We start from the raw sequence: 13,210 nt of genomic DNA, 5'->3' as shown, positions 1-13,210 counted from the left end.
CACAGAGTTTAATTTAGTTGAAGACACTCAGTAGAATGAGTTTAGTGCTCAGTCGAGTGTGTGGACCCTACTAAACAGTTGTTGTGTATCGATCTGTGAACCATGGAGAAACTGACGGGGTTTTTGCGGCGCTGAACTTTTTATTTTTATTTTATTTATTGGTTTATTTGATAGGGACCATGCATATTTATGAACATTGTTGTATAAAAAAACACCATGTAAATATGCCAGAATTAGTAAAAATAACTACTTTTCACCTGCAGTCCCTATAAGCAGGTGCCATAGGACTAACATAGAGACAGCCAGCAGTCATACAGCACTCATTCACTATAAATTAAAAGGTACACATAATGGTGACATATACATTGACAAAACAAACAAAACAAAACAAAAATACATGATGACAAAGACATTATTCATCCACCTCTATATTGCTATAACTTTAGAGGCCGCACAACCCTGGATGTAACCACTGGACGTTTGGTAATCACTCTTTGGCTCCAACCAGCCGTTTATCACCTGAAGTGTAACACTGGGTAACAGTTACAGTAGTTCTTCACAGTTCGTCACAGCCAGTGTCACAAGGAATGCATGGAGACGCCACATGCAGACTGTCAAAAGTTGTTATCTATACAATCAATGACCATAGATATAAGGGACCGTTCGGTATTTATGGAATGGACCACCGGAGGAAAATAGGGGAGGGTCATGTATTTTTATATTTTGCTGAGGGGAGGGTCATCCAACATCTTTTAGTCTGGGTGGGGGGGTCACCCAACTTTTTTATTCATGAAAAGAGCAACATTTCAAAGTGGCTTGTTTGGTGCATATTTATCCATGTAGCTCTCAGTCTCGGCCCCCTAGCAGATGGTCTGACCCCATACGTGGAGTTTGCTGGGGGGGGGGCAGGAGGAGCACTGCCCCCTGGTGGCTCAAACAGGTAATTACATTGTTTAAAAAATGAGTGGAATAATTACATCTGGCATGACCAGATATTTTATAAATATCTTAAATAACACAAAACAACTAAATGGTGATAGGTAATACATCAGAGTTCATAAACTGCTTTAGTAAAAATAATATTACCTGGCTGATGATGGGAGCAGCAGGACGCAAAAAACAAAACTTACTGTTGCACTAGTCTGGACATCTTGCCGTGCCAACGTTGCAATAAAGGTTTCCTAAATGCCATGTATATACATGTGATGTCAGCTTACTAATTGATTGCGGGTTTTGTGTAGATTTGGACTTTTATACGTTTATTCCACTTTGTTTAAACGGCGAAGTGGAGAGGCCTCGTTCACCTGTTTGGAGCTGGCTGGTGAATGTGACGCTCGTATCGGCCTTGCTGGATACACCGTATCATTTACCTTTTTGTGGATCTCCTGATCGCTGTGGATTACTTTTTTCGTGTCGTTGGATTACGGCAAAATGCGGATCTTTTTTCTCAACGTGTCTGAACGTTTTATGGTGAGTTTGGAGAAGCATCTCAACAGACTGTAGGTCCAACACTGATTGTTCACCGTTACATTTTAGTTGAATTTAAGCGTCTGTCTATTGCGTTCCAAAACAGCCGTGCCGCGATTGGATTTCATAAGGGCGAATTGTTAAATTGTTACAATGTAACTTAAAAACTTTAAAAATAAACATATGTGTTTTAGAATATAATGTTCAGCTTCGGCAGCTTTACCTATGTGCTAAAATATACAATGACGATAGTGACAAGTCCATAGCAACCAGTGTTGAATTGGTTATATCCCAGCGTCCTTTGCTGAATGGTCTCAATGTTTTATGGTTTTATTTCATATGAATACTAGTTTACTAGAGGAGTAACTTAGTATTTGAAGTAATGCAGTAATAGATGAAGTGTGCATTTAGTTTTCATGCTTATTGTGTTTCCACAACAATATTAGTGAGTAAATCTACTGAAATGGCCACCACACCATAACAGAGGAGTGGGATGTGTAAGATGAGAATGCAGAGGTTAACTCCTGTACATCATGGCTGTAAAAACCAAATGGTGTCTGTACTTCTTTGTTAAGTGCAAACTTGCACGTGAGGGGAGGGTCATTCCTTTTTTTCAAATCGTTTTGGAGGGTCATACGAATATTACTACTGATGAGGGGAGGGTCACGTCTTTTTAGGTTAGAGGCCACAAAACTCCTCCGGTGGCCCCTTAATTAAATAACGGACAGTCCCTTAGACACTAAAACATAGGAAAATAGGGTTGAAAGAAACAGTAGTAACCTTTTAAGGTAGAGATGTCTGTGCACACTTCTCCGAAATCTGAGATTCAAACGTATCTTAAACAAAATATTGACCACAACAGAGTAGTTTTACATACTTAAAAATGTGTCTGGAGTGGGACTTAAAATACTAACACTAATAAATAGCCTCAAAAACTCAAAAGTGAAAAAGTATGTGTTTGCCTGTAGTTCTCCTTAAAAAGATGAAGTCAGAAACTCACAGAGCAGAGTGGAGGTTTGTGTAGGATTTGCAGGCTCATTATTATCATATATTATTATTATTATCATTGCAGGTACATTATTGAAAAAAATTGAGAACCACTGGTTCATAGGTTTACTTTCTCTCTCACTGACTGGGTTCTTTATCCGACAGGCGAAGGTGTGATCATGAGCGGTTTCAAGCTTGGTGATGTCCAAGTCCTTTCCCGACTCCTTCCACTCTCCGTATCCCTTCTTCCAGCTGTAGGTGACAGGTCCAGCGTCTGTGATGTCTGCGTCACAGGTCAGTGTACTGTTGTCCGAAGCATAGTCTCTGGCGCCACTTCCTCAGGCTGGGGTACTTGATCAATGAAGCGTTAAAAGCTCTCATTCTTGACCGTGTTGTTGACTTCCACTGAATACACACCCAAGTCATCTTAAAGGGGTGATAGAATGCAAAACCGAGTTTACCTTTTCATAGTTGAATTATGATAGTTCGGTGGGTAAAATAGGCATACATAGAACCTCAAACTCCCATTGACATCCCTTTCCTATGCAAATCTCACAATTTGAAACTGCTGCCCTAAAATGGGCGAATCCCAACAAAGCTAAAAGTTGACGTCAACTCGGTGGCTGTACCTTAATTGGCTCTAGTCTCTATCTTTGTCACGCCCCAAAATTTACATACACCACTGACCTGAGATCAGCTTAGTCTTCTGAATGGGTCACGCAGATCTCAGAAATTGTATACATTGTTCGTCTGCTATTTCATTACTAAGTTCACTTCTGAGACTTTTTTATGCGAGAAATCAACTAATGTAAAGCTCAAATATGGGCCGTTTTATGACCTGCTGTCTCGTCTCCACTGTATGTGTAAGTGCTTCGCTCAACCAATCAGCCTGCAGCTCATCTAAATATTCATGAGCATTACTTATATTTCCATATTTGGAAGAAACTCTCTCATTCGAAATAGAGCCATTCCACAGGGATGCATTAGGGAGCATAGAAAAGCACCTGGGCCATTTTCAGCCCAACCAATGATACATACCCTATTAGGAGACCTTAAGGAACAGTGTGAAATACCCTATATAGTCATTCTATCACCCCTTTAAGTCATGTTGTTGATTACCAAACATCCAGTGGTTAAATCCAGGGTTGTGGGGCTTTTAAAGGTTGAGATATAATCAATCTTATCTTTAACACACTCAGCTATCAGATTACCATTGAACTTGGAAGAATATACATGTATTCAGATCAGCAAAACCTTCCCAGGGAGAGGAGCTCCCACATCCCAGCATTGATTCCAGATTTTTTTCAGTGTGATGTTCGATACGAAGTTTAACTGTTTGTTAGGGTCAACACACTAGACTCAGCACTAAACTCATTCAACTGAGTGTGGTGAACTAAATAAAGCCTCTGTTGGGTGGAAAATTCAAATATATTTACAGTATATGTAATATGTACAGTACCGGCTACGTTCACACTGCAAGCAAAAATGGCTCAAATATATAATGTTCCTAATCCTTTAGGACCTAAAGGGGCGTGGCCTCGTTTTTAAAGTGTAGTGAACATCGTGTGGATGGCTGAAAAGTTATAGTTGTATAATGTGTTAATATTTTCTTTTGCTGATATTAGATATTTACATAGCTTAAAGACATATTTAGCATTACAAATATTAGTTTTGTCAGGGCGTTGGCAAGTGTTAGTTGGCCAGATCTTGTTCCTGAGACAGAATTAAGTAAGTAAACACACAAGTATTATAACCAAAATGTACTCAAAATATCAAAAGTCAAAGTACTCCTGCAGAAAAATGCCCCTGCTGTTATTATAGCCTATTAGATTAATGTCTTGTTAATACAAGATTAGTGATTGTAGATAGTTCATGGGTTGGTTATAAATGAATCAACCACTCACTCAATTAATCAATCAATCTTTATTTGCACTTTTCATACAGGTTGGTGCAATTTAAAGTCCTTTACTGTTGACTGACAAGCAGATAATAAGACAGTCCAAACATTAAGCTGTAAAAAGTACAAACTCTGCTTATTAAATGCATTAAATTGAAGTATAAATGAGTATAAAGCTCCGGTCTTTCTTTTTATAAATCATTTCAATAGTCTGCTTCAGAGAATGGCTGCATTCAGAAAGTTCCATTATTATAGAGTAAATGATATTGTACAAATATGTATAGGCAATTAAAGGTGCTCTGAGCGATGTTGGGTGACGTCACTTCTTGTTGACGTTCGTTCGCCCCTCCCTCCTCCTCATCCCGTCCCCTCCCCCTCCCTTCCGCGCATTAACCCCCCAACCCCCTCCCCCAAATCCTTCTTGTCAGTTATTGGCTGGAAGACTGTTTGTTATGTTTGGTGGTGCAGGATGGCGCAGTTTGTTTTTGTTGGTGTTTTTGGAGCCTGGGCTGTCTACAGAGACCACATTTTTTTACAGTGTGTTCAGGGGACAAGCAGCTAGCGGATAGTGAGGAGATGTTTGCTGTATGTGAAAAAAAAAAAAATGTTGTAGCCTAAAAAATGCGTCACATCGCATAGAGCACCTTTAATTACACACAAAACATAATGAAGGCAAAATAAATCTCTCAAGCAACATTTAATTGGTTTCTTATATCTGCATGCAGCATAACATCTGAATAATAATGTCTATGTTATTAACTTCATTAGTCAAAACAAGTTTGCAGAGCGGATTGTTTTCAGGGTGTACTTTCTTTCTCACTGACTGGGTGCTTTATCCGGCAGGTGATGGTCATTTCCTTTCCCGAGTCCTTCCACTCTCCGTCTCCCAACTTCCAGCTGTAGGTGACGGGTCCAGCGTCTGTGGTGTCTGCGTCACAGGTCAGCGTACAGTTGTCCGAAGCGGGGGAACACATGAATGGTGCCACTACCTTAGGCTGAGGGACTTCTTGGATCCAAATAGCGTAATAGTACCCATTCTGGGGCTTGCGGTTGACTTCCACTAAATACACACCCATGTCAGCTTTAGTCATGTTGTTGATTACCAAACGTCCAGTGGTTACATCCAGGGTTGTGCGGTCTCTAAAGGTTCTGTAATAAGTCACAGGAACTATATCTTTGACCCACTCAGCTATCAGGTTACCCTGAAATTTCCACAGGACGTCGCCGAGAGGTCCAGGAGGAGGAGGCCTCAGGTCCAGCTTTATCTCCCCGCCATCCGTGAAGAATTTCGTTGTAATCTCCTGGGCTAGAGCAAAGTTCAGCGCCGCCAACAGCAACAAAAACCCCGTCAGTTTCTCCATGTTCTTAGATCAACACACAAGAGGAAGAATATCTGTTTTCAGACCAGCAAAACAACTTCACAGCTCTGTTTTTCTCCTCTGTTCTGAGGGTGGGAGGGGAGTTACCGCATTTCAACATCTCCTGATGTTTTATAAAAAAGTTTAACTGTTTAGTAGGGTCCACACACTCGACTGAGCACTAAACTTATTCTACTATGTTCAGCACTTTGTCCAGCTTAAGCTGTGTTTGAATGTGATCTACTTACTTACTTTTATTTTAAATACAACCCCACAGAGTTTAATTTAGTTGAAGACACTCAGTAGAATGAGTTTAGTGCTCAGTCGAGTGTGTGGACCCTACTAAACAGTTGTTGTGTATCGATCTGTGAACCATGGAGAAACTGACGGGGTTTTTGTTGCTGTTGGTGGCGCTGAACGTTTTATTTTTATTTTATTTATTGGTTTATTTGATAGGGACCATGCATATTTATGAACATTGTTGTATAAAAAACACCATGTAAATATGCCAGAATTAGTAAAAATAACTACTTTTCACCTGCAGTCCCTATAAGCAGGTGCCATAGGACTAACATAGAGACAGCCAGCAGTCATACAGCACTCATTCACTATAAATTAAAAGGTACACATAATGGTGACATATACATTGACAAAACAAACAAAACAAAACAAAAATACATGATGACAAAGACATTATTCATCCACCTCTATATTGCATTCAATTTAACAGTGAAAGTGTATGGGTGGTGAAATGTGTGACAGTTAAAGCGTAACTCTCGCCAAAATGCAACCTAGGGTCTTTTTGTGAATGTACCCGAGTCAAACTTTCATTTAAAAGCATATTTAGGATGGAATCGCCACTTTTAAGATTTACTGTATTTTCGTTTTTCGGTCAAATGGCCTTTTGAATTAGCCTCGTGAGACCGTCCTGATCTCGTGAGCCCCAGTTTTCTACTCGCAGATCAGTCTGGCATCTTGAGACAGAGAAAATTTGGAGCCGTTTGCCAAACGACCGACCAATCAGCGTTGGTTTTGAGGCGGGTTTAGGTGTGACGCAACGAGAAGCGACTGTTCAGTCTAAACAACGTGGCGGCTTCCACGGATGAGATGAGCGTAGCTATCACGCAAGTTTTATCCGAATTAGAAAGTATTCCTTCATTGAAAGAAGATCAAAAAACATCTCTGGAGGCTTTTCTCGGAGGAAAAGATGTTTTTGCTCTTCTCCCGACTGGTTTCGGCAAGAGTTTGATATATCGTTGATCTGATTGGTTGATTTGGCCCGTCTATCACCAACATAGGTGGTGACAGACAGATGGTTTATCCAATCAGCTAACCAGTTTTTTCGCCCCTTCCCAAAAGTACTCCAACGGAAAGTTCCCAGATGGATATGCACTGGCCATTTTTGATTATCGTGAGGCTTCCACGCACACACACACACACACATTGCCCAGCAGCAGTGGTGTAACTAAGAAAGCTCCAGGATTTCCAAATACCTACTTAAAAATGCCCAATGACACGCAACAACATACTTTCCATTATATTTGATATATTTTGAATTGTCATCTGTGTTTTTCTTCTTCACATAGGCTAAATAAAGGTATTCCCACCGTAAATTGGTGCATAAAAGTGTATCCGAATACAGGAAATGAAGTCGTTGATGCTCAAAACGTCCCTGGGGGAGGACACCCAGACCCCCACTATGATATGCCCCCCCCTCCACCAAAAGGCAGATTCTGGCCATATATATATATATACATATATATACAACATGTTCAGTCGGGGACAGGGCAGTCGGGACTCACCCGGAAATGGGGAGCGGATAAGTCTCTCAAAATCTGATGAAAATCTTTTAAACTGACCTTTGTTGATCTGAAATGAAGACAGATTCAGCAACTGCACGGCCTATTTCTCTCTTAAAATGTTTTCAGAAACACGTTTCGGTGAACTATTTTAGTCCAATATGAGATCGGCTGTGAATTTCCTGGAGAAACCAGACCCACGTGACGCGTTCGTCCAATCAGCTGCCGGTTTTCATTTTCTGGGAAATAATCAGACTGTTAATGGAAACAATACAGAGCAGCGCCGCCTGCTGCTATGGAGACGTATTACGTTTCGCGCACGCGCAGAGCGTACGCTCAAGTCGGCGTCTCCTCAGTGTGTTCTGAGGAACTTTTTGGACCTCAGGACCCGACTGATCAGTCCGACTGGCTTTTCTGCCGACGGTCGGCCCGTCTGGTTGGTGTGTCAGGGACCTTACAGGTTTAGTACCGCCTCATGCGTGAGGCGAGCGTGGCTGGTCGTCATAGCGACGCCGCAGGAAACTGCCGTGACCTAACGCGACACACACACAGAACGTCGAAGGTGTGTTGTGTTTTTGATTCTCTGATCATTAATAATCATATATATAACTAAAGGCAAACTGTTATTTCAGAAGAGCGTATCAAACTGGTAGCCCTTCGTATGACTCAGTACCCATGAAGTAGCTCTCAGTTTCTAAAAGGTTGGTGACCCCTGATCTAGACTGTAATATTTCAGATGTGTTTCATCAAGATTTATGCTCATGTTCAAAACATTCTGCACATTCAAAATATAACTCATCCCATCTGTGTTCTCTGGCTTTAAAGTTTTAATATTACATGAATATAGTCACAATATTTCAGGAAATGATCCACCTGCACCAGTCTGTTGTGCATTGCGTTAGATTGTTCGAGCTGCGGAAAATCTGTCAACTGTGAATGAAGTGTGTTTTACGATAATAAAAGTCCTGATTATTTACATGGAGTCTGGTGGGTTTGGTGATGGTGATTTCGGCTGTTTGATGTTAAACTAAAAGGATCTTACTCTTTAACTAAAAGGTCTATCTCTGTAGGGATCCTTTCATAATGTTGTCAGACACTTAGTACAATAATCTAAGCCTGTCAGCGGCAAAAACAGAACTTTTAGTGGACGCAAAAACACTACATTGCAGCTTGTTTTGTCTCGCTTAATACTGGATACATAAAAAAATGTTGTTCCCATCAGTTAGTTAGACACAAAAACATGCAAAAATAGGGTCCAGGTTGAAAAATACCGCACGCACATTCAGTCACTCAAGGTTAAGGCTGCATCTCACTTAGTCATACACGTGACAATAGTTAGGACACTTCAAACTTTAATTTTCTATTACAGACTTAGTACAAATTGTATTTTCCGTTGCAATGGTAAGGACAATGCAAAATGATAGCATTTTAATTAATAAGACAGCAATTTCATTTGTTTTTTGATAACATCTCAATAATAATATCAGTCAAACTTCATCAGTGTTAATAAGGAAGTCATAACAAGATGAAACAACATGGCAAATGTAAATACATCAAGCCTAAACTGAACTTTGATATATTGTTCAAATCAGTCAGCACTGAACATGAACTTATGCAAAGCTGTTTTAAAAGCAATAAAAAAGAAACCTTGCTTTGGTATTTGGTTTCTTACTCATGGCCAAACACACGCTCTTCCCTCTGCAGGGCCTGGAGCGCTCGCATGCTTTCATCTTGAAAGAAGCTGATCGTCCACTTTAAACTGCATCCTCATCCTCTTTTTTGCATCGACATGAACACATCAGTCTCCCGACAGTCTCCCGTTTTCGCCACACTAAGTAGGCAACGACCCCCAAGATGGCCACGATTTCCAAGGATCTCGTCACAGCCCCGAAAATCTTAAACCAGAGATCAGAGTCTGGACATTTCTTCTCTAAGAGCGGATTGTTTTCAGGTTTACTGTCTCTCTCACTGACTGGGTTCTGTATCCGGCAGGTGAAGGTCTCCACATCTAATGTCCCACTCTTGGTGATGTTCAAGTCCTTTCCCGACCCCTTCCACTCTCCGTCTCCCTCCTTCCAGCTGTAGGTGACGGGTCCAGCTGGCTCTGTGATGGCCGCTTCACAGCTCAGCGTACAACTGTCCAAAGCGGGGGAACATGTCAACGGTCTCAGCTCTACCTCAGGCTGGGGGACTTCTTGGATCAATACAGCGTTATAGTGCTCATTCTGGATCTTGCGGTTGACTTCCACTGAATACACACCCATGTCAGCTTTAGTCATGTCTTTGATTACCAAACGTCCAGTGGTTACATCCAGGGTTGTGCGGCCTTTAAAGGTTCTGTAATAAGTCACAGGAACTATATCTTTGACCCACTCAGCTACCAGGTTACCGTTAATCTTCCACAGGACGTCTCCGAGAGGTTCAGGAGGAGGAGGCCTCAGATCCAACGTTAGCTCCCCGCCATCCGTGAAGTATTTCGGGGTGTTCTGGGCGAGAGCGGAGTTCAGCGCCGCCAACAGCAGCCAACACACGGTCAGTTTCTCCATGTTCTCAGATCAACACACGAGAGGAAGAATATCTGTTTTCAGAGCAGCAAAACACATCTATCTATAATCTATGTTCTTCCGCTGCTCTGAGGTGAGTGACCACATTTCATCATTTCCTTTCTCATGTTCTTCAGTGTGTTTCATTCAGTAAAGTCGACAGTACATTAGTGTGGTAAACTAAATAAAATTGTTACAAATAAAACCAAATCTAATTTGTCTGCATATCATAATACTTTGATGATATGGTAAAATGATTGTATAACAACTCAAGTAATAACTCACATTAATATCATTAACACAGACTGCAAAAATAATAACAAAGCTGCCGGCTCTGATAGGTGAAGCCAACGCTGAAGCTCCTAGAAGAATAATTAAACTTTCTAATAAATGAATACTGTAGATGGATGTGCATGTGCACACGCGTGCACGCACGCACACATACATACATACATACATACATATATATATATATATATATATATATATATATATATATATACACACACACACACACACACACACACACACACACACACACACATAGTGGAGCTGCCCTCTCTTTGTTTTTTTATTATTATTTTTTTATTTTTTGTGCGTTTTGTTGCTGTCTTATTTTCTCTTTCTGTGTTGTTAATATGGGGAAAAAATGTAGTACGATAAAGAATGTAATGCTTTTTACACTCGACACTAAGAAAAGTACTACAATAAAGTAATAAAAAAAAAAAGAAGTAATAACTCACATTAATATCATTAATACAGACTGCAAAAATAATAACAAAGCTTCAGCGTTGGTTTCACCTATCAGACCGATAGGTGAAGCCAACGCTGAAGCTCCTTAAAGCGTAACTCTCGCCAAAATGCAACCTAGGGTCTTTTTGTGAATGTACCCGAGTCAAACTTTAGTTTAAAAGCATATTTAGGACGGAATCGCCACTTTTAAGATTTACCGTATACTCGTTTTTGGGTCAAATGGCCTTTTGAATGGGAGTGCTAGCGGCACTTTGATGCTAGCCTCAAAATAGCTATTTTTAAAACGCTAAGAAGGCTCGACACAACATGAGACTTTGCTCCAAGTATCACCAGGGGCTCTACACCTTAACGGAAGCATTGACAACATTGTTTGTGTGCCCAGAGTTTACTAAAAAGAAAGGTTTTAACAACTCACTGTAGCTCTTGTTGTTTCCGGCCGCTAACACCTCGGCAGTCAAAACGAGTCGATATCAAAACAAGTAGCCCCAGATTTAGTGTATCCCTCGGTCACCGGTGGAGTTAAGGTGTAGAGCCCCTGGTGATACTGGGAGCAAAGTCTCGTGTTGTGTCGAGCCTTCTTAGTGTTTTAAAAATAACTATTTTGAGGCTAGCATAAAAGTGTCCCCAGCACTCCCATTCAAAAGGTCATTTGACCCAAAAACGAGAATACGGTAAATCTTAAAAGTGGCGATTCCGTCCTATTTATGCTTTTAAACTAAAGTTTGACTCGGGTACATTCACAAAAAGACCCTAGGTTGCATTTTGGTGAGAGTTACATTTTAAAAGCCACATTCTCTGTAACTAATCACCAACTATTTTGATTATCGATTAATTGGTTTTAGTCATTTTATATGAAAAACAGTAAAACTTCTCTGATTCCAGCTTGTTAAATGTGAATATTGTTCTAGTTTCTTCTCTCCTCTGGGACAGTAAACTGAATATCTTTGAGTTGTGGACAGAACAAGACATTTGAGGACGTCCTCTTGGGCTTTTTGGGAAACACTGATCCACATTTTAGAGACCAAACACCTCATCCATTCATCCAGAAAATAATCCACAGATTAATCAACAATGTAAATAATTGTTATTATTTTTTAAGATTAGAATCATATTGTCAAATTCTGAGAATAAAAAAACAACAACTTTTGCACAGGAATACATCTGCAGAAAAGTGGCTTCAGTGGAAAACAGCCACTAGATGGCAAAGTAGACATAAGAAGAACCAATCAGAGCAGTGGGCTCGACAGAAAATGTGTTTTAGAGCAATGAGACGTCCTTTCCTCTGAAGCGTCCAGAGGTGTCAAAAGTGTTCCCATTCATTACTCAGGTAGAAGTATAGATACCAGGGTTTAAAAAGACTTCTGTAGAAGTTGAGGTATCAACTCCAGTTTTTTACTCAAGTAAAAGTGTAAAAGTACTGGTTTCAAAACTACTTAAAGTATAAAAGTAAAAGTAATGTAAGGGGGAAAAAAATGCCATTAAGGACAAAAGCTTAGGCTGCGCCACAGGGGCCTATAGTGCACTACCCCACCTCCACAAAAAAACATGTTTCTAAAGGCCATAATGACTATAATGTTATATTAAAATGTTAATGTTGAAAAATTGGGATGCCCCTGTTTCAGCTGCATTTATGCCCATTGAAAATGAACGCATTTTAGTACAATGCAAATACATTAAAAAACCATATATGTGTACTACTGAGCATTAACATGTGTTTCATGGAGCGGAATATATGATGACTAGTTGCCTATATAAGTATTGTAATGGTGCAAAAAGTCAAACTTCAGAGGCATGTTATCAATAGCCTTTATTGGAATGTAAATGTACATCCAAGTTAGCTGCAGGAATCTGTGAGGGCAACGGATGTAGGATAACAAAACTGTATAAGAAAATTGGTGCAGGGCAGGCTTAGTAACAATTACCCTTGTATGGTTGTCTATATAGGAGTAACGAGGCTATTTTTAAAATGTAAGGAGTAGAAGGTACAGATAATAGCGTGAAAATGTAAGGAGTAGAAGTAAAAAGTCTGCAGTAAAATAATTACTCCAGTAAAGTATAGATACCCAAAAGTTCTACTTAAGTAAGGTAACGAAGTATTTGTACTTCGTTACTTGACACCTCTGGAAGCATCACGTGAATTCGTCAGCTGTTTGGGCGGAGTTAGCAACTCCTTCAGCTGCGCGGCTTCCAGGTAGGCTGCTCTTGTGTATCCTCGCCTACAGCTCCTTGGTGATCCCTCCTCGATGCTCGCTCCTCGCTCCTCGGGGCAGAAATAAGAGCTTTGAGACGGCCTTCACTGAGGACGGACAGAACAACTTCCGGTTCAGCCGAGGACCGAGGAGTCGAGGAGCTATCAGATAAGGGACATGGGATGCAACCCTTGTTGTTTGTGCAAGCTCTGTGCCT

The 13,210-nt window shown here is 40.5% G+C and overlaps 1 protein-coding gene across 1 annotated transcript in view; it reads right to left on the bottom strand.

Annotated features, from left to right (window-relative positions):
* Window positions 1–9,225: 9,225 nt before the first annotated feature.
* The window catches only part of LOC116056413 (T-lymphocyte surface antigen Ly-9-like), a 57,028-nt gene continuing 53,043 nt past the window's right edge, over window positions 9,226–13,210 (bottom strand). The window contains exon 3 of the mRNA XM_035992027.1: window positions 9,226–10,086. Coding sequence (XP_035847920.1) covers window positions 9,263–10,054 — 792 coding nt within the window. The 5' untranslated portion in view covers window positions 10,055–10,086 and the 3' untranslated portion in view covers window positions 9,226–9,262. The remainder of the gene's footprint in view (window positions 10,087–13,210) is intronic.

The sequence above is a fragment of the Sander lucioperca genome, chromosome 15 (genome assembly GCF_008315115.2).
Source record: "Sander lucioperca isolate FBNREF2018 chromosome 15, SLUC_FBN_1.2, whole genome shotgun sequence".
In the NCBI taxonomy this organism is placed as follows: domain Eukaryota; kingdom Metazoa; phylum Chordata; class Actinopteri; order Perciformes; family Percidae; genus Sander; species Sander lucioperca.
Note: the sequence above shows the minus strand (reverse complement) of the source record. Positions and strands in the feature narration are given on the sequence as shown.